Below are 21,381 nucleotides of genomic sequence, written 5' to 3' on the forward strand. Positions count from 1 at the left end.
ATATACAGCGTTATTCTGTATTGTTTTCAATACATGTCCTCCGGCAACAAGGACGTTTTATCAGAGCATGACTGTGTTCATACCAGCACGCTAACTGCCTAGCGCTATAGGAAAGGGACACAGTAAGGCAATCCCTGTCCAACCTAGAAGACATAACTCGAAGTGCCATTCAGTGCCAGAACATAAATTATTAGCATTAACTACCACAAGGTAGTTCATAGCATATCTATATTCATAGATAATTCATAGCAGATGTAATTGGTGTAATAACGACTATTTCCCAAACACAACTGACCTGCAAGGATGAATTTGCATTAGCAGAATAGGGCTTTCTACTTTACTTTTTTTAAACTGTTAGTCTCTTCTGTTGTCATTTCTTACTCCAATGGAGAGGTCAGCTCTCAGACTGCGAAATAATACACACTGCAGTTCGAACACTAAAACACATGTTTATTTTCTTGATAAAACTCTTGAAGCTTAAGTAAGCAAAATCTTATTGCCTCTTGAGGGATCAAATGTTCTTAAAGTCCATATGCTTGTAAAGTCGTTAAAAGAGCTGAGCACCTGCCCAGCATAAGAGATCTATTTGGAGTTTATGCTCCTTTCACACCTACAGCAAGAGACTATCTGCACACCTATAATTACATTCTCATATTCAGCTCCAAATACAGTAAGAATTGAGCAACATTCTCCCATGCTGAGCTGGCACATGCTTACAGGAGAGTCATGCCTCTGTGAAACAGCAACTGTGGGCTATGATAGCGAAAGCGGATCTAGATTCCAGGCATAGGTCATTCCCTTCTATATATAAAATGTCCTTATTTGGCAATAAGGTAGAGGATGGTGGAGCTTGCAGGCTTGCAGTCAAGAAGCTTTCTTCCAGGGTGTTCAAACACCCAATACAGCCTACCACAAAATGGCTTATGAAACTGGCTGACTAAATCAAGTTAGTTTCAGAAAATACAATCTCCAGTAGACATGAGGCCTGTCTTTGGATCAGAACTGACAAAAACAGTCAGTTTATGACATTCCTAGACCTAGGACTTACAACATTCCTAGACCTGTGAGCACAGTATTAGCAGCAAGTGCTATTCCATTACAGCTATCTTAAGATCTTGGCACAAGAATTTGGCCCAGTATTTTTGCGAGTAAAACACACTAAATGGTGTAGTTCCTTTGGAAGCTTTATGGCTACTCAATTAGAAGCAGTTATCATTTTACATGTGAACACAGTGTGTCCAACTTACAAAGCACCATTCTGGAATTCCTATTTTTTCCAACATACTCATGCTACAAGCTATCATAGAATCATAGAATGCTTAAGGTTGGAAGGGACCTCAGAGGTCATCTAGTCCAACCCCTCTGCACACGCAGGGTCACGTAGAGCACGTGGCACAGGGCTGCATCCAAGCAGGTTTTAAAGATCTCCAGAGAAGGAGACTCCACAACCTCTCTGGACAGCCTGTTCCAGGGCTCTGTCAAAAAGTGTTTTCTCAAGTTCATGTGGAACTTCTGGTGCCTCAGCTTGTGGCCGTTTCCTCTAGTCCTATCGGTGGCCACCACTGAAAAGAGGCCGCCCCCTCCTCCTCACTGCCTCCCTTGGGGTATTTATACACACTGATCACTATACCTCTTTACCCTACCCAAAGACCTGAGCTATTGAAGGTGCAACTGCAGTTTCTTCATAACAAGCCAACATACTATTTCCCCTTCCTGGAACTGCAAAAACGTCTTTTTATCTCCTTTAAATTAGAACATGAGATTTGTTCAATATGAATATTTATGAATATTTATATATATTTTATATATATATATATATATAAAGAGGCAAGTATGACAAATAAGTTACAAAATGTGCTTGTTTAAACAATATGTCTCATGGAATATGAGAACACACATTTGGTAATACAAGTAGGAAGATATTTTTTCCCTAAGAAACACAGCCTGCTCTATGAGGTTTGCTGTACACTGGTGACATAACAGACAAAGTAGGAATACGGTATGAAAAAAGAAGGTAACATCAATAATTTGTGTGATGTGCTAGAACATATGCATAAGCATTGCTTATGTTGCATTTACAACATTGAAGAAAGGCCCATCAGCAGCAGAATATCATGCACTTTTAGGTTATTTCTAAATATATCACTTTCATGGGAGTTATGGGTACTTGCAGAGTCCTTTTTCCCATGTCAGACCTGCTACAGTAAGGCAATAAGCTTCATCTTCCCTGTCATTCCACACCTATAAGACCAGTATATCCTTGACTTTACATTCATCATATTTTTCATGCATCAACACTAATACCAAAGAAGCAAAAGTCCCAGTGGAGAAAAGATTCGAAATAAAATAGTTAATGTGGGTGGGAAATAGACTTGTCAATTAAGTTCTATTTGCAGTTCGCAAAATGCTTTTAAGGCACCACTGTCATGGTAAGATGGGATTTTTTCATTTATTTATGAGATCTGCCATACTGAATTAGACATTAAGTCCTCAATTTATTGTAGACCATCTCTGACAATCATGAACATCAGTGGGCATTTGACTATATTCAGTTTAGTCTGTGAAGCTGAGGTGGAAATCAGATGCGCCTATAAAAGCATCAGATAATGCATTCAACAATAATTTTGTATACACATATCGATAAATCTGGGAAGAAAGTTGATGTTACAAGGAAGAAAACCCAAAGAATCAAATTTCTTAGCATATTAAAAGGAAAAACATTGCTCCATTAAGACAAAAGTGCAAAATAAATTTATAATAACCTTGTGGTCTGTTAATCCTGTTGTCTTTCATAATTGTTAGTCTTTATTAGTTGTTTGGTGTAGAATGCTGTCTATGCATTCATAGCAGTCCTGCAGTATGTAACTGCCATACATTGAGGCTAATGTGCAGAAAAATGGTGTAATTACGTGGGAAGCATTTTTCATTTTGACAATTCATCTGAAAGCTTTCACTGAAACATAGATCTAGGATGTCAGCTCACCTCCCTTTCTAAACTAAAAATAAATAAATAAATAAATAAATAAATAAATAATAGAGCTTTATACCAGAGGTGAAAAGGTGAGGGCTTAGGAATGATATACTGCACACATGATGTGGTCAGTATGATTAATAATTGTTGAAATGTAGTGAATACTTACAAAGCTGCTGTAACAAAATGACCCAAGGATTTTACATAAACCTTTTCAGCTTTTGAAGATCTAATGTTGACTGGTGATCAATGACAAGCTACATAATAAAGAGAATTGCTCAGCAAGCAGATCCTCTTCCCAACTACGGCAACAGATAGTAAAAATAATGAAGCAGTATTGGTGTCTACTGAACTCAGTGGAGAGAGAAATGCAAAAATGGGTTGAGAAGGAACAGAGATGTCCAAACCAAAACAAACCAACAAAGCAGAGGAGGAATCTCCAGATTCAAGGTTTTGTCAAGAAGTGAAAGGAAGCCAGTAATTGAATTTCATTATAAAAATTGCATGATTTAGGGAAGAGGAAAGTCCTGATAGTTAATCGCAGATATGACTTTTTTACTTGATTGTAGAAGAAAACTGTAAGGAATGGAGAAAGAATATCTACATCCATATTTGAGTTCAAAGAAATCATTCCATCAACTGGAATTAAATTATATGTCTGAGACTGTAAGAACAAATCCGTACAAATCAACATCACTTTCTTCTATTTATCGTCATTGACTCTACTCATTCAACTGCAGCTCAAGGAACACAAGGTATAAAACAACATAATTTGCATCTAGTATCTAGCATTTAGTAAACTTATATTAGGTAAATTTATTTTCTTAAATGTAAATTTTAATTTCTAATCTTTTAAATTAATAAACTGTATAGCTAATGAAAATTTAAATTTGCTTGTGAGAACAGAATGGACAAATCTAATTTTTACAAAGCCTTCTAAAGACACTAGTTTCTATAGCCTGCATAAGGCATTCAGATTGACATGATCTTGGCTCCTTAATTACATCAAGAGTGGGATTTTCTACTTCTAATTCTTAAGTGCATGTCAATACCAAGACAGATTGTAATATGCATATTACTATGCCAAGAATACACTTTAAAATTATTCAATGTAATCTGTTAATAATTGGATAACTTCTGGTAAAGAATTATTAAAAACAACATTAATTTATCACTTTGGAAAAAAAAAAAAGAATTAATAAAAACCTGAAGGTATATTAAGTCCCAAGAACTGAACAACCTCACCCACAGAAATAATTTATCTTCTGTATTCAAAGACAACTGCCTCAAAATACTTGTGTTGTAAAGAAAACCCTATAGCTTTCCAAATCATCCAAGACAGTTTTTCCTTTTGAGAACTTTTATTTGTAAATAAGTTGTAGAGATCTCCTTTCCTAGTAAAATCATATTCTAGTATTTACTGTACACATTAAAACCTAAATGCATCAGTGTTCCACAAAATTCACTAAAAGGGAATGGGAAAAAGCAGGAGGAGGGTACAGAAATAAGAGTTGCTATGCCAACCTACAAATGCTAATGGCATGACAAATACAAAAAGGTCATAGTTAGAAAAGAAAAAAGAGAAGGGTAAGAAAAAGAAAGCCCTAGATCAAAAAGTATGTGTATTTTCTTAAACAAACAAGTAGCTACTATATTTAAATTCCCTCAAAACAATGCATCTTAAAAAAAAAATAGACAAAAACCACACAGTTGAAGCACCATAGCAGGCAGAAAATCAGGGTGTATTTGCTCTCCTTTAGATTAGCTCTTAAATATATTAGTCATTACTAGAAAGGGTGAGTATTGCCCATACCCTAAAAGCAGTATTTTTAAAGTCATATGGACTGGATGCTGAATCAATCTGCCTGTAAGTACACTAAGAAACAAAGAAGAATAAAGAACTAAAAAAGCATATAGTAATAGTAGTTTTACATTAATTAGATGAAGGGAAAAAAAAGAAAGAAAAGATGGCTTTGTCTCCTTAAAATAGAATTCTGTAACAGAAAGACAAAAGTATATATTCTACTTTGCAAAGATATTCTTTTAAAAAAACACATAGAAGAACTTTCATGTGATTCTGTCTGATTAATAAAAAAGCAAAAGAACAACAAAATGAAATACTGTCCTATGTGCTTTTTCTATTTTCTAAGTTTTCTAAGGCTTGTTATGGCAGATTTTAGTAATAGCTTCTAAAATCATAAGACAATACACGTGCAATATAGTTTTCTACATCATTATAGTCTTTTATACTCGATATATGCAAATGTTTGATATACGACAGAAGTCAAACCTACCCAAACTATGTTATGGACTATGTAATCAACTATGTAATTCTTTGTCACTTGAAACATATGGTTCCAATATGAACCAATTGAAATGTTTGTTCTCCTTGTCTTTCTAGTACTCCAAAGGTCAGTACTATTTACATGCCAGTAACTCTTCCTGGGATAGACTCATGTCCTATCAGGGCAAACGACACCAGGATGCAGATAGAGAACCTATGGACAGCAGAGTGTCCTGGAAAAGGCCAAGGGAGGACAGAGGAGAGCAGGGTGAAATGTACACTGTGCTCTGCACTATGTATCTTCTTTTTTTTTTTTCTGCAGTAGGAAACAGGCATCCTAGAAATCCTAAAAAAAAAATACAGTATAAGCTGAGTTTTCTAGCCCAGAACCGCACATCGAAGATAAAGTTTTACATAAGCTAAGTAGCCGAAGAGAACCAAGTTGTTCAACCTTCCAAAGTTCACCCATTGCTAATTAAAGAACTGACAAGGCTTTACTAACAATTAAAAATTTGTCTTTAAAATCCCCAAAGAGGAAAATGCAAACAGCTGTTTTAATTAGCAAAACAGCAGATACTAATTAGCTTCAGTAACAGAATATGCTGGTCCTTTAAGGACAGAACTAGTCTCAGCCCAAATTTATTACCAATTTAAACTACTAGAAGGACGAGGGTCAGATGCTATGCAACAAGCTTCTCTTCCTCATAAAAGCAATATCCCCCAACTTTGTGAATGTAAAAATGTGATTTTTATTTCAAATAGCTGGTTTGAAACTTTTTTGATCTCTTTGGAACTGAGACACATACAGACATTGGAGCTGGGTTTGAAGGTTGCAGAAGCTGTTCCTGGCTCCCTGCACAGAACTGACCATGCAGCCCTTTTCACTGGTAGACTGGCTGCCTGGAGAGGGCTGAGAGCAGATGAAAATGCTTACAGAGTTGTTGGAAAGGGAAAAATCAATTTTCAGAGACAGGGAGAGGAAATCATTCCCTGGAAATCCTCATGGAAATGGGAAAACAGTTGAAGTCAACACACCACTAAGAGACCACACTGGCCTTTGGGACTAGGAAGGAAGGGAGAGATTTGACTTTTCCTTGGAAGAAAAGGAGGATAACCGAGGTGAGGAATTGTTCCCACTTACCCGGAAGCAAACAAATTCAGAAAGCTTTTATTTCAGGAAGCTGGAGACCGAAGGAATACATAGTTTTGTGACTTTGGAGAAGCCACATAATTGAAATATAGCGCTGACTTCGTGATTTGCTGCTACAATGAATGTCTAGGGTTTTTTTAGCATGTTATTTCAAAGACATAATTTAGACTATTTCTATTTTCACTAATTTCTTTTTCAAAAGGCTGCATATGTTTTTCTTGATATTGTCTCAGTCCAAATAGGCTGAAGGTCTTTGGAATGACTTAGAAAATATTAAGCACAAGATTAAAAAAAAAAAAGTTTTTCTTTTGTATTCAAAGTAACAAGCAACTTTTTCAGCTCTTCCAGTAGGCTTGCCTGACTTGAGCATTTTTGAGTAAACCAGATATACTACCTAAATAAAAAAGCTATAATGTAATCTAAAATATCATAAATATTAATATTTTCTGTTATTAGGCATTTTAACATCTCGGCTCTGCCAGCTACATGCTGCCTGAATAAAATTTTGTCTTCACAGAATATTGCAAAAGAGTGCGACAACATCCCATTTTGTGTACCTTTGACATAACTACTTTCAAGTGATAAATGGAAAAAAAAATCCACAAATAACACTGCATTAGATAAGGCTAAAGTGAAATAGTGACTTCACAGAAGTAAAGTGAGACTACAATATAACCTCAACTGTACACACAGTATATATTATATGTATAGTGTTTTTCTTTAACTTAGTATTCCTTTGTCTCCAGATTAAACTACTACAGAGAGTGTAATATTATTTGAACATGACAAGAGGGCTTATGAAAGCAGAACTACAGTTTCTATAATATAATTTGTTTTGCCTTTTAGAATACATAATATGCACCAAGATTCAGGATTTACTATCTATTTTTCTAATAATGATAATATACACACAGCTCAAATGTTTTCTCTGCCACTGCGTTTTGTTTTTCCCAGCTTAAAATGCAAATGAGACATTTGGTTGAGACACTCCTGTTTTTCCAGGGAACAGCAGAAGTGGCGCCGTTCAAGCCACTAGCTCCAAGCATTGTTCTTTTTGGATCACGCAGAGGGTTCACCTGGGTTCAGCGAAATAATAAACACATTTCTGGAGGAAGATCGCTCCTCTAAATGCTTTTTAATGCCATTTTAGCTGCTTAGCGGCTTAGGCTTGATTGGCCGCAGGCTACACAAGGATCTTTTCCTTTACTAGGAGGATATTTTTGCTCTCATACCACAGAGAGAAATCTGAGGATTTTTTTAAACTTCTAAATAAAACTATCATAATCAAAGTAAAACATTTCTTTATTCCTCAATTAGAATACTCATTATCCAAATGCTCCTTGTCAAAATTCACCAATAAAGCAGACTCATCTAAAAAAATCTTATTAAAAAGAAATCGATTTTGACAAAAAACAATCTTTGCTGAGCAGTACCAAGTAATTCTAAACCTATTTCAGTTCTTGAAGCTTGAACCTTTGCTGTTAGAAAGAATAAAGGAGGTACCTGGATTTATATATTATTTTATCTATAATATAATATTAGGAAAGCTAACATTTCAATTTGAAAAAAGAAATACATAAATACATTAAAATGTTGCATGCCCATTCAAAAATATTACAAAACATCAATATAAATTACAGTAAGAGATCACTGAGTTACATATTTAGACAAAAAGGTGAATTAAAAAAACAAAGCTGAAGTCTCATTTAGCCCTACTTTGCATTCCAAGACTCCCAAGTTTCATGTGTAAGCTTTCCAAAACTCCAAGATATTTTCTACTTAAAATTCCAGACCGTAAGCATACTGAAACAAAACAAAGTAAAAATCTCTACATTTCAACTGTGCATTATAGACAAACTAAATACTTCCCACATGAAAGTTCACCACTATCATGAATTTTCCTGCTGTGCATTAGTTGTGTTCCTTACAGGGAAAATACCTATGCAAAAACCCAACAATGTTAACAGAAGAAATCTTACTTACGAGTATTGAGTCAGCAGATCCAAATCATTATGCATGTTGATTGGATATGTCTCACTGAGATGAAATAGTTTCTCTAAGGCCTCATAAATGAAAATGATGCAGATAAGAGAAGCAAAAGCTTCTTCAGTAAACCGGGTAATGTAACAGACTAGGGAGCTTGCATCAGTTGCAACAAGGATGATGCACAGGATTGCAGTCCACAGCCCAATGCTAGCTCTCAGAGAAAGGTATGACAACCCATACTCTCTAAAGAAAAACAAAATTAAACATAGTTTATCTTCTGTCAAGGCACAGTTTTCTATATTTAGATGAAGCACCTCAAAAAATTCCTTTGTCTGGGATGTGTGATCCCATGGACAGTCTGAATCAGAAACTGCTTTGTTATCATGAACTGAAGATACCATCAAGACAGCTTCTAACCTGATCCGTCTGCTCAAATAAAGAGAGATAAAGAGCTGCATCTCCACTAAAGTGGGGGGAGAGCTTTCAGAGTGGCCATAAGCGTCTTGTGCAAAAGGTCCACCCACCTCTTTATCCCATACAACTGTCTTGGGAAAGGCCAACATCTGCCAGTTTCTTTTTAGATCGCATGAGTCGCTAAAATAAAAATCAGCAAATGTCAGGTTAGAGAAACTGTCTTTTTGCTACTGTTTATTTTTTCTTTTCTGATAGATGTTCCTCCCTCAACAAAATCCCATGCACTTATTACCTATCATATCACAACTCCAAATATTTTGGATGACATTATCCTCGAGAGTTGAAAGGTGTACAAGAAGGTGATAATAAAGAGCTCTCGGGAAGCTGAACGGGCCTCCCTATTCTGCATAGTTCAGGAGGTCCAGGGGAGTTTGCTCGACCAGCATTTCTCCTGCTGCACTAGCACCATTCACAGCAATGAAGCCGACAAGCAGAATGGATCTTGGAAAAGCATGGCCTTGGTCAAGATGCAGGCCACATTTTTACCAACACTGTGGTACATTATGGATGTGGCCTGTTAGCATAAACGTGGAGTGGGTCATTCTAGCCTGATGCTTTATCCCTTCTGAGTTGGAGGAATTATATCAGAGACTACTGAGAGATGGCGCCACTACCACTATGTTTACTTCACAAGTGAGAGGATAAAACCCATTGCCTGAATTAGAGATGAGAGAAATCATGCATTTAAATGTATCATTTTAGAGGAGGAAATAACACAGTACAAGACTATTTTGAAGTCTCTTTTAAAGCTGTTCGAAAGGAGTGCAAAGAACCAACAAAAAGCAACCACACACTTCTACATTATATCTGTCTTAGTCACTGTATAACTTCCACATTCTGGAAGTCTAAACAATGCACCTCAGAAGAAACTTCTCATCTTATTCATCTTTGGGAACAATTGGTTCTAATTTTATTTAAGAACACCTTAGCTAAAATATGTATCACGATCTTACCCATGAACAGAATGCAAACAGATCAGTGAGAAATCTTCATCACGCTACTAAGGAATCTGTAAATGTTATTTAGGTTATACACTCAGGCGTATACACTTAGTCATTACACTGAAAAATATATCTGAAATTTTAAATATAGATACTTCACTTACTTGCAAAATTTGAATAGGATTTTCTCAAACACCAAAACTGGTCCTGTGCTGCCCAGTATAGTGAGAGGCTGTCCACCGAAGAGAGAGTAGGCAATTCCAGTCATGGATGCTCCAAACAGCGATTCTATTGCACTCTGAATATGATACAAAGAGAAGTTTCCATAAATTTTCAAGCAGGCCCCTTCTCCCATATCTTGTCTTGTAGCCTTCTACACATTTAAATAACAAAATTTAAAGGTGACTCATGCAATGGTAAGAAAATACTAACTACAAACCTAGGAAAGTAAGTTTGTTTAAAGAGTTCAGATTTAACACATACTATACGACCTTCAGTAGCTTCTCCCAGCAGACCACCAAATGTGATGACAGGGGACATGCAAGCACAGTAGAGAAACAAAAATGATGCCAGACACTGCAGACTGAGAGCATCTCTGAAGTCACTCCAGAAGAAGGGAGCTTTTCTCTTTACATCTAAAATCAGTCCTCCAAAAAATCTAAAAAATAAAAGAGATGAAATTCGTGAGTAAAAGCCAACTGAACTTTTCTAAAGTAGCTCCTTAAAGCAGGACTACCAACTCTTCTTTCATCAAATGACAATTCACTCTTCCTTAGAAGAAAATTTCTGTGATCAGTAAATTGTTTTCAGAATAAATTAATTTCCACATTTCTTTTCTGGAATCTTCAACAACTTGCAGATATTTGCTAGCTCCCGTACACAAAACCTTTACTATTGTTTGCCTACACTCCTGCTAGAAATAATTCTTTGCATTTGTTCAATCAGATATTGCAGTGCCTGTTAGCCCACATAAATTTTCTACAGATAGTGTTCTTTTCTTTAAGAACCATTTCCTAAATAGATTAGATGACACAATTAAATATAGGCTGCAGTTTTCCAAGGACAAAAATTATCACCTTCTGTCATTACACTACCCAAATATAAGTAAATACAGTCCTTACAGTACACCACGAAGTTCAAGTAAATATCCCACAATTCTTTTTTTCCCTCAGGCGCCCAAAGTATCAGATGTCACTGAGTACAAGAAAGACAAAGTTTCACCACCTCGTAAATATTAGAATGATCCTTCAAGTTGACAAAACCAGGCTTATTAGTGAAGATAAAGAATGACTTAAAGCCACAGTTGCCATCACCTCCCTCTGTTATTCTTCATTCACCAATACTGCAGCCAAATCTTCAGCCTTAAGGCAGGTGAGAATGATATTTAAATATCAAGAGGCAGCAAAGTAAAGGAAATATCCAGAACACAGCTATCAGAATGATGATGCTATGCTAAGTGACCACTGGCAGCTGGTGCACTTACACCACACTGAATTAGAAGATTAAGTATATGTATTCCTTGGACCAAATTCTTTCAGATGTGTGTATTGTAGCCACTATGAACAATAGCCTTAGTTCCAGGATGGATTTTGGCTTAATGAGGCAAAAAAAAAAAGAAATGCCAGAGCTTCATAACTCAGAAGTCTCAATAGCAAAATAGCTGTAAGATTTTATAGTATAAGAAAGAAGACTCTTCACAACTTTTCTTTCATGCTGTATAGAAACAAGAGACATAAATCAAGTTTATCAGAGGTCTGACCATTAAAAACAATAAAGGAGATTGCAAGAAATACAATGCAAAGCCATAAACCATCTGCTTATCTCCCCACCTCTGTAAATTAGTGAGTATAGTCTTTTTCATCTACAAGGTTTCCAATATCAGAAATAATTTCTGAAAGAAATTATACACCGGTCACGTATCATTTGAGAGAGAAACAGACCACTATAACTTCTTTGCAAGTACACTACCTACAGCACTTAAGATATTGTACATAAAACAAGTTTCACTAACTTTCCAGTGCGTTGTAATTCCGGCCCAGAGTGTCCACCAGGATGTTCTGGTTCCCCATGAGCTGCAGTCCCATTTGGCACTCCTGGGATCTTACGCTTCTCCTAAGAGAAGGAAAAGACATTGTTCACAGATCTTAACTGCCAAAACACAATTTAGCAGCGTAAATGGGCAAGTGACAATTACTTTTCCTTTTGTGCAGTATTCTGCTTTTCAATCACTGAGTGAAAAAATGCATTAACAGAATTATAGCTTCCCATTTTCGCTTTGTTGCCAGGACTGCTATTGGAGCATAGATTTACTGCCTTCAAAAATAAAGAGTTGAAAAGATCAAGGAAAAAACATGCAAATGAAATAGAAAATGCAACGGCATTTAATTGTGTCTCAGTGACTTGCAGTGCTTCTGAAGTTTGATCTACACTGCAGTAAGAAGTAAAAATGATTTGACCTACGGGAGCTACTTGAAGCTCATTAGATGGAGTCCTGGCAGCACTGTGGCCACTACAGCATCACCCTCATGGCTCTGCTCACACTGCGGAGTGGGTTAGTCCAGGAGGAGTAAAGCAGTAGTGTGAAATATAGAGGCCTTTACACCTGCCCCATATACACCCCAAGTTTCTGACTAGTTCTTTCTTCAGCTTCTGACTAGCTCTAGTCTAGTCCCACAGACTGAACTGCACCTTGCCCTTAATCCCCACAAGCTCTCCTGCAGCACACCTTCCAGCTCAGCTTCATCCAAAGCATTTCAGCCCATACGCTGCACAATTAGAAAATCTGCTTCAAACACACCATCCTGATGTGAATTAATGCACTAATTTAGATGTAATTGCAGGTTATCATGTATTTATCTACCCATTAAGGTGCTGAGCTCCACATTACTGAAGCTATGTGACTAGTTCTTCCTGAGGATGAATTTTCACATATTTTTTCACTTCTGATTATTTTATTCCTCCAACAGAAATGGAATAATAAATTCATAAATTATAACATGTATGTACATCTACATTATATATAAATCTAAATTTATAGTAGACAAAAATTTAGATACGTATATACATTTAAATAGTTACTATATCTCTTTTATACACACAGATATACATTCCTCTTTGTAAGCAGAGACACTAAGCCTCACACATGGCACCTCTCAAAGTCTATTCATTTTCCCAACTTTCCAAGCTCATGTAAAGTACATTTATATGTCATGTACATTTACATGCCAAGATTTAACAAACTGGATTCAGGATTTGAAAGGGTTTTTGGGTTTGTTTTTGGTCTTTTTTTTTTTTTTTACATTTTATTGCAAGCTTCATCAATACAATTTTTTCACAAGCAGTAGAGGAGCTCTGTAGCAGGGAAAAAGTAGAAGGAGCTTTGTTCTAAGACATTTAAAGAAGTGATCACAGAAAATCCTGTATCACAAAATATTTCAAGAGAGCAGCTAGCCAGGCTGTTTCAATCACTTCTTACTCATAACTGGGCACTGTATTTTGCCTTCACTGGCAAGCTAGCATAAGCAGGATCATCTACCCAACAAACAAAACAAAAAATAAATCAAATCTAAATCTCATGTTCTATGGACAATTTTTAACCAAAATGCAGAGAAAATTCAAAACGCACAACAATCATAATTAAAGGATAGAGGAAGAGATGATTGAAGTAAGTAGTCAGAGTTCAGTAATATCCATACTAAATACTTAGTCACAATCATGCAATACTATATGAGTAACAAAAAAGAAGTAATTCCTTTATTTTGTAATCTTCTGTGATTTCTGTGCTTTTCTAAATAATCTGGTGAAAATTGTGCACCTGTAGAAAGGTAAGCACTCATATGCATGTGCACTCCTGTGCTTTTTTGTTAGTGTTTTTTGTTTTTTTAAACTCAGATGTAGCCATAAGATTACAAGAAAATCAAATAACAGCTCTTTTAAAAAGTAATCCAAGATGGCTTTTTACCCCTCTAAACCAAAGACTTTTGGAACAGCTACTGGCCTTTATTCAAGTATTCAAGAGATACTGATTACTGAATGCTTATCACTCTATAATGAATGCTAAATAACATAATCTAATTTTAATCAGGAAAACATCTTCAAAGTCTTTAGAAGCGTCTGAATTTTACAATGTACATACCTGAGAAGGAACATTTTTAGGCGGTTCTATTCGAATTGTTGGGTCCCATTCTCCAGGAGGGAGAACTGTGACCTGGTCAAGAAATTCATCAATTCCAGAAACCAAGTCATTGCGGTCTTTTGCTTTATAAGCAACATCATGGAATACCTGCAATTAAAGAGAAGTATATGTATGTGGGATGGAAAAAGAGATAGGACAGGAATGCTCAGATGTAATTTTTCACTTATATGGAATGCTGCTTATTTATTTCTCACTTGCAAAAAGAAAAAAAAATTTAGCCGTAACTGACTAGAGTTTCTCAAAAAGCACCTGCCATAACAAAAAAAAAAAAAAACACACCAAGGAGTGTCAAAAGCTCTAAATACTTTACAGTATAAAATGAAATTAATTCCACTGAAACATAGCTGTAAAATGGAAGCTTCTCAGGGAAGGTATTTGCTTCTTGCATGTGAATCATCTCTCTCATTTGTATCTCCTTACAGCAGAGTCATCTCAGCAGCTACAACATCATGCAGTGAACCCTGGCCCTTCAGGAAGATGAGCTACATTTCAGTTGGAGGATTCTATATTGGACATACTGTATTACACCTCTTCAGTCAGTACAAAATGACTAAAATCAAGTGACAAAGAGAAATACCTCATCTGTCATTAGTGTTGCAATTGATCTTCCAATCTCATGGTACTGTTGCCCTTTTCCCAATGGTCCAAGAAGAATAAATAAAAATCTGCAAGTAAATGTCAAATAGTAATATTGTAAAGAACAGATGGTTGAAAGTATCTATGCATTGTGCAGAAATATTTATTTAAAACTGGGACTAGAAGAACCTGTAAGACAAATATTCTATAAAACCTTGTTCAAGGTTGTCACACATGAATTTAAATATGAAGCTATGGTTACAAAAAAAAAAAAGTGAAAATAACTTCCAAAAATATACTATGAGCTTCACAGTCAGACTTGATTGAGAGTATCAAAATCTCCTTACATAACTGACTTTACATAAAAATATATGCCAGAGTCTATTCTGTAAAAGTGACTTTCACGTTAATTTTATGTTAATAGAACCAACTTTTCTATGAATACAGCTAGTACTGTTGCAATATTAGAGAAATGAAATTTCCCCTGAATAAAATAATTCACTTTCACTTCCATTTAAAAGAATCTTGATAGCCTTTAATTTAGGATGTGAACTAGTAAAGTTCCTCAAAATGCACAGAACATGTTCAATTGAATCTTGCTAAAGAATGAGTCTTGCTCAGTACAAAATGTCCACCTTGCAAAATACAAAACTCCATCTCATTAACATTTATTAAATTATTCCAAAAATAAATATTGTTGCAGGAAAATTTAATCATCCTTATGATTAAAAGGATCCTTAAACATCTAAAGTTGAAGGCCACATCACCTTGTCTCCACAACGGACACAGTCTAGAAAATCACAAGCAGAGGTAGATCTATCGGTACCTTGTTGGAATAGGAACTTCAGCCAGGCCTGTAAGCAGCACTGCAGGAGACAACCTCACAAACGCAACAACCGCCCGGTCCAGGAACTCCAGTTCACCTACTAAAATGTTTGATGCTTCAGCTCCAGGTGGTATCTTTTTCATGAAGTGTAGATCAACCTGGAAAAATAGATTAGATTATCCCAGTTACCCTAAAAGGCAGCTGGCCAAAAGAATAAAAAAACAAACTTTAGTGAGTTTGCAAAAGTTATCTTATGCTCTTACTTATTATAGTCATACTGTTCCTAGCATTCTGGTCTGTTGCATATTTTTTTAAGCATTTCTCAACAACAACAACAACAAAAAAAAACTAGTTTTTCAGCATTGGGTTAATTGTGCCTTAGAAATATAACTGAAGTACTGCAGAATTAATTTATAAAGACAGAAAATTACAATCAAAATTTTGTTAGGAAAATAATATAATGCATTTTCTATTAATGCTTTTTTTCCTATCATTAAATCATAACCACCTAAGCAGTCAAGACTGCTCCTTCTTCCATAATTAACAATGCTGGAAAACATGAATTCACTCTTCATAGAGACCACCTAACAATGAGAAAAACAGTCTCCACTTCCTCTAATCTTCCTTCTGCTTCTGTAGAAGTATTTTGGTTGTCAAGATTTGGTGGAAGGTACTTCCCCATCTACTGAAAACAGCAATATATAAACTATGACCATAACTGCCTCAAGCATAAAATGAAAGTGTAAAGTAGAAGAAAAACCTGAAGCTATAAGGCAGTGGTTGTTGACAGTTTGAGGAGGTGGGGTAAGAAACAGAAATAGATTTATCATTCCCTTACTGTTTAAACTCTAGTTATTCATATAGCAATAATGTGCTTATTTGCATTACTTCCTCAGTATCAATCTACAGTTTACTCTATAATAAAGATTGACATGGAGTAATAGAGTATATAATGTATGTTTGATTTCATTATGCACCAGTATTGTCTACATTTCAAAATGCATGATTTTTTGTCATTTGCTTTCCTTTTATTAATCTAAACACAACAACAGCAACCAAATCCAATATAAACTGTTAAAGTGGACCATTTTAATGTCTATCTTACAGCCATCTGTCAGTGCTAGTTTGCATAGTTTTTGGTAATATTTAGAAAATTGTTTTCTTGCAAATGGCTCTGGCACTAAATCAGAATTCAGATATAACACAGTTGCCTGTGTAATGAAATCTTATTGCTCTGAGATCACAAAGAGAATGTCTACCGTTATCTTAATCCAATCTACAACCAATTCTTCACTAAGTCATACAACCATTAATTCAACCTGGAAAGTTGGTCTCCAGGCACTTTTTCAAATAAAGATACCAGTGAGGTCAATTCTTTTCCTTATCCAATTCACTAAATAGCTCCCTGGGTTAAATACAAAATCCAGATTTACACACAGTAATTTTACACTAATTTTGGAATATTGGATCATTTACAGTTGAGAGGAAAAATGCAATCTTTCAGGCACAATACTCAATTGTACATTCTACATTCTTTTTGCTTTGTGAATAATTTAATACCTATTCACTAACAGATCACAGGACCAAGACTCACATCTGAAAGAAATCATCAGGCTCCTGTCCACTGAAAAGTATTTCCAGATGTACTTCCTTCCTGTAGAGGCTGAGTTTCCAAGGTCTTGTAAATTGTGAACTGAGCCATAATTCAAATCAAAGTAGGTGGTGGAAAAGCATCAAACTTGGGCCCAAACTCTATGCTTTGCTCTCACTACCTAGTGAAAGCGGATGCAAAGAGAAAAGCTATATCCTTCAAATGCTTCACAAGCACTCGCTAGTTTGACGGCCCTAATTTGCACTTTTAATCTGCATCCAGGTTCTGGCACTTAAAAGTTCCAGTGGGTTCAAGCATATGTGCCTGTGTAGGGGGACGCTACCCTAGAACTGAAATACAAATTGACATTGCATACAGAAATTAATCAACAGCACTTCGTGGGAAAGCCTGTATTAATCTAATTTATTTATAAGAACAGCCATCAAAAACAACATCAACTCAAAAACAAGTTAATTATTTCACATAGAATTTGAAAAAAGTAAGACACTATTAGTATGGGATGAAGCCTGGACTCACAAATACATGTGAAGCCAAGGGGTTTTGTTACGAGAAGGAACCGAGGTGCAGACTCTTTATGCATTTCGTATTTCAGGACAGCTCCTAAAAACTCTGCTTGAGCCTCTAGTATAAGAAGCAGGGACCAGCCATATGTAAATTATAGACTGTAATCCCCATCCTACCGAAGCACAGAATAAAGCGGTGCTGTGACAGAGCATTTAAACTCCCTCTATATTGTCCTGGGAATATAAAGTCCTAGTGGTGTCCCCAGGGGAAGAACAGTGACACATTGAGAAGTACAAACATGAGAAAATATGTCTCCGTCTTTATGCTACTGAAGCAACATTCAAGACACAGCTTTTAGTGTCGAGTCTCACATTCTTCATAAATAGATACCAATACAATCAACACAGACTCAGCGCTGCACTAAGATTAAGTCAGCTTTTTGAATCAACTCCAAAATTTGGAATATTAGAAGCAACCCAAGGGAAATAGATTAGCAAGGAGAGAATAAGTGAGGTAGTCAAAGGTGCTTTTTTGTAAAAGATAAATGAAATTAATATGTGGAACAAAATTAGAGCAAGGAATCACAATACTCAAGAGAAAATTAGTGCACTGCTCTACTTTCTTCTCAATCTGTGCATATAATACCAATTAGAACCATTGGGAGTTATTGCAATAGCACATTTCAAGGGGAATTTGTACATTACATATGCATCCTCAAGAACATACACAAATCTATTTAAAGACAGTCAGAAAAGCTACTTCAATTACAATTCCTTATTCTCACTTTATTCCTCCAAACACAAGATGCCTCTTTCATATTTCGGAAATTCTTGTTGGTACCTAAAACTGCTCAGGGACTGAAGGACAGACCAAAGATGACATGCTGATCTGCTCTCGTGCAGTTAACACAGGAAGGGCTCTTTTGATCTGCAGAACCTCAGTGCTAGAGAGCTAGTGGGGGAAGGGGCAAATGGGGCAGCCTCCAGATTTGTTTAATGTAAAAATTGCCACTAGAAAAGGTGCCACTAGAAAAGGGACGCGCAATTTGAATTCCTGCAAGACTCACATCAGTTGTGGAAATATGCAAGAAAAGCACTACTGAAAGTCATGTCATTCCCTTTGCATTGTTAAAAACTTAAATCTCCGTGCAGCTTAATGTTGAATAAACATTATTATTTATATTTGATAGTCTTTACAAAAATGTCAAACATTAATATTAGACTAAATGCCAAAAAATTAGTTAACGCTTTTAATTTAAATACCAGAAAACAAATATATTCACCTTTCAAAAGCATTATATTCTCCATTTATTCTTCATTTAGAATATTTTTGAAGGATTAGCATGTCACTGTTCAAAGACCTCTTTGCTATCTCTCTACAAATACGATGTGCAGTATGTACCCAGCCTTTCTTCTCCCCACCTCTTACAAACAGATCCTTTCCCCATCCTTGTTTTGGCCATGTACGATTCCTAGTGCTAGCATTGCTCACTCAAGGTTTCAGCTGCTGCTAGGAAATGAGTCTGGCACCAGATGGAGCAATCACATTTACTTTTAGCTCAGTTACACCAACATCGAGATTCAAGAGGCTCAAAGAACCGTTCTTCAGAAGTTTGGTTTAAGTCACCTTCTTCATTTCCTCAACCTGTGTTGTATCAAAGCATGAGCTGATGTCATCTACTCCTACCAGGTCTGTATCTAATGTGACAGTTTGTCTTAAGTGCATACAGACTCTTTAAATTAGAGTTTTCCTTCACATTAAAGCTGAGAAGCTGTTTGCTTCTCTTTGCTCTATAACACTGAACTGTCATTGCAATTTCCACTCCTGAGCAGCTAATGTCTTTTGTGAAGCGTACTGAAATGACTCAGCTTGCCAGAAGAATTAAGTTATAAGTTTACAGAAACACATTCTGTTTAAGACATCTGGAATCCACGAGATCAGGTTATAAAAAGCACAGTTTGCATTCATGCATGCAATTCCACAAAAAATATAAATCTGAGAGGTAAACCTGAATTGTAAGAAGTCTAAAATACTTTCCTATTTTTATAATTTTCTGTTAATTTGTAGAAGTTCCCCCTCTAATTCTACATCTATTATATTGTTATGCAACAAAAACTACATCTAAGTTCTTAAATTGTGATTTCTCATTACGAGTCATTTATTTGGAAAATGAAAAATTATTTTGTGCTTTGTAGAAATTCTGTGCTGCAATACACATGAAAATTAATGCTGAGGCAGAACTGTCATTTCACAGCTTTACTTGATTGACACAGATTCATTTTATTTAATTAAAAATATCTGTTTTATAGTCGGGAAGCTCTGACTGCAGTCAGCAAGCACTTACCTTGCTAAAATCAACAGTGCTGTTTTCTCTGCTCACATCATTTTTATTCTCAACACAGGCTGGAGCAGACTGTGGGGAAACAACCTGACCTGCTAAAAAAATATTCAATTATTACAGAATACTAACAGTAGCTTCCATAAATAAACCAGCAATCAGTGCACTAGCTGATAAAATTACAGAACTTTATTGTACAGATATAAAACATATCTAAGCATAGAATTTCAATTAAAGACTTATTTAGAATACCACTTTCTCAAAAGACAGAGCTTTTATAATGCACAGCTAGGAACTGGAAAATAAGTTAGTAAATGTAAAATATACTCTTAGATTTGGGGAAACAACCTTTCTACGCCAATCAAAGCTTATGATTGTTAAAATGCGATTTTTGAAGATTTCCTGGATTTACAAAGCTCTTGTAGCAATTTGAGGAACTGCTAATTTTGCCAACATCTGTCTACTAGAGTGCTCCTCGCTGAACTGAACAAGATTGCTAATATACACAAATTTCTCATGTGTGTATATCTTCGCGGTGATAGCAAATACAAAACACTGTAATGGTAGGGTGGTTTAAAAAAATAGTTATACTGATAACTAAGATGATTTTAAAACTTGTTATTGGTCAATGTGATATTAATGTGATTAAAACAGAAGTTTCAGCACACACATTGTCAAAAAAATCCAGCGAGGATAAAGCAACGTGCACAAGTTTTTAAAATATTTCAAGATGAGAAGTGTTTAAACATCCATCAATGTTATATTTGCAACCAACAAAATCTTGCTAACAGAGAAAGAAAGAAAGAAAGAAAGAAAGAAAGAAAGAAAGAAAGAAAGAAAGAAAGAAAGAAAGAAAGAAAGAAAGAAAGAAAGAAAGAAAGNGAAAGAAAGAAAGAAAGAAAGAAAGAAAGAAAGAAAGAAAGAAAGAAAGAAAGAAAGAAAGAAAGAAAGAAAGAAAGAAAGAAAGAAAGAAAGAATTAACAAGCAAATGTCACATGAAGTGTATTTTTACTTAATGCCAATTCCCATGCACGGCTAGAGGCCACAGGGCGCACGCTGGCAGTGCACACCTTATGCACTGAAGACCCCGTTTAGCTTCTCTCTCACTCACTGCCTGGCACAGGCAGGGCAAGAGCAGCCCACAGCTCTGATCACCACAGCAAGGTGCAGAAAATGTCCTTCATCTACGAGCCAGCTCTCTCCTACTGCCCTAACAAGTACCCAGGTTCAACTGCAGAGTCCATCTGGCCCACAGCAAGCAGCTTATCTCCCGCCTGCACTTGTTTCCATGGCAAAGAAATCTTTGTAAGTCTCTTAGATGACTGAAAAATTAGGATGTAAAAACACTAAATCTAGTGAAAATCAACCGAAACTGTGTAGTAACAAATGCTGTACTTTCAAGAGCCTTAAAGATGGACACAGTCAGAAATTCCAAAGCCAGACATATTATCTGTTTCAGCATTTCCAAAAGTCATGGAGTGCTCCTTCACATCTTCAGTACTTGCACCTGCAGCCTGAATTTAT

General features: G+C 35.9%; 1 protein-coding gene across 7 annotated transcripts in view; it reads right to left on the bottom strand.

The window, feature by feature from the left end:
- The window catches only part of SLC4A10 (solute carrier family 4 member 10), a 132,101-nt gene that overhangs the window by 23,601 nt on the left and 87,119 nt on the right, over window positions 1-21,381 (bottom strand). For 5 of the 7 annotated variants that reach the window (XR_003251409.1, XR_003251365.1, XR_003251402.1 and 2 more), the window contains exons 7-14: window positions 19,864-19,955; window positions 15,404-15,561; window positions 14,579-14,666; window positions 13,942-14,088; window positions 11,818-11,918; window positions 10,290-10,464; window positions 9,971-10,104; window positions 8,389-8,634 (exon numbers count right to left, since the gene is read on the bottom strand). Coding sequence is in view for 3 of the 7 variants with exons in the window: in XM_026052181.1 (XP_025907966.1) it covers window positions 8,389-8,634; window positions 9,971-10,104; window positions 10,290-10,464; window positions 11,818-11,918; window positions 13,942-14,088; window positions 14,579-14,666; window positions 15,404-15,561; window positions 19,864-19,955 (1,141 nt within the window). In the remaining 4 variants the exon portion in view is untranslated. The remainder of the gene's footprint in view (window positions 1-8,388; window positions 8,635-9,970; window positions 10,105-10,289; window positions 10,465-11,817; window positions 11,919-13,941; window positions 14,089-14,578; window positions 14,667-15,403; window positions 15,562-19,863; window positions 19,956-21,381) is intronic. The other 2 variants (XR_003251382.1, XM_026052252.1) reach the window with 1 other exon arrangement.

This window comes from Nothoprocta perdicaria, unplaced genomic scaffold (genome assembly GCF_003342845.1).
Source record: "Nothoprocta perdicaria isolate Ctin4 unplaced genomic scaffold, notPer1 scaffold_0, whole genome shotgun sequence".
In the NCBI taxonomy this organism is placed as follows: Eukaryota; Metazoa; Chordata; class Aves; order Tinamiformes; family Tinamidae; genus Nothoprocta; species Nothoprocta perdicaria.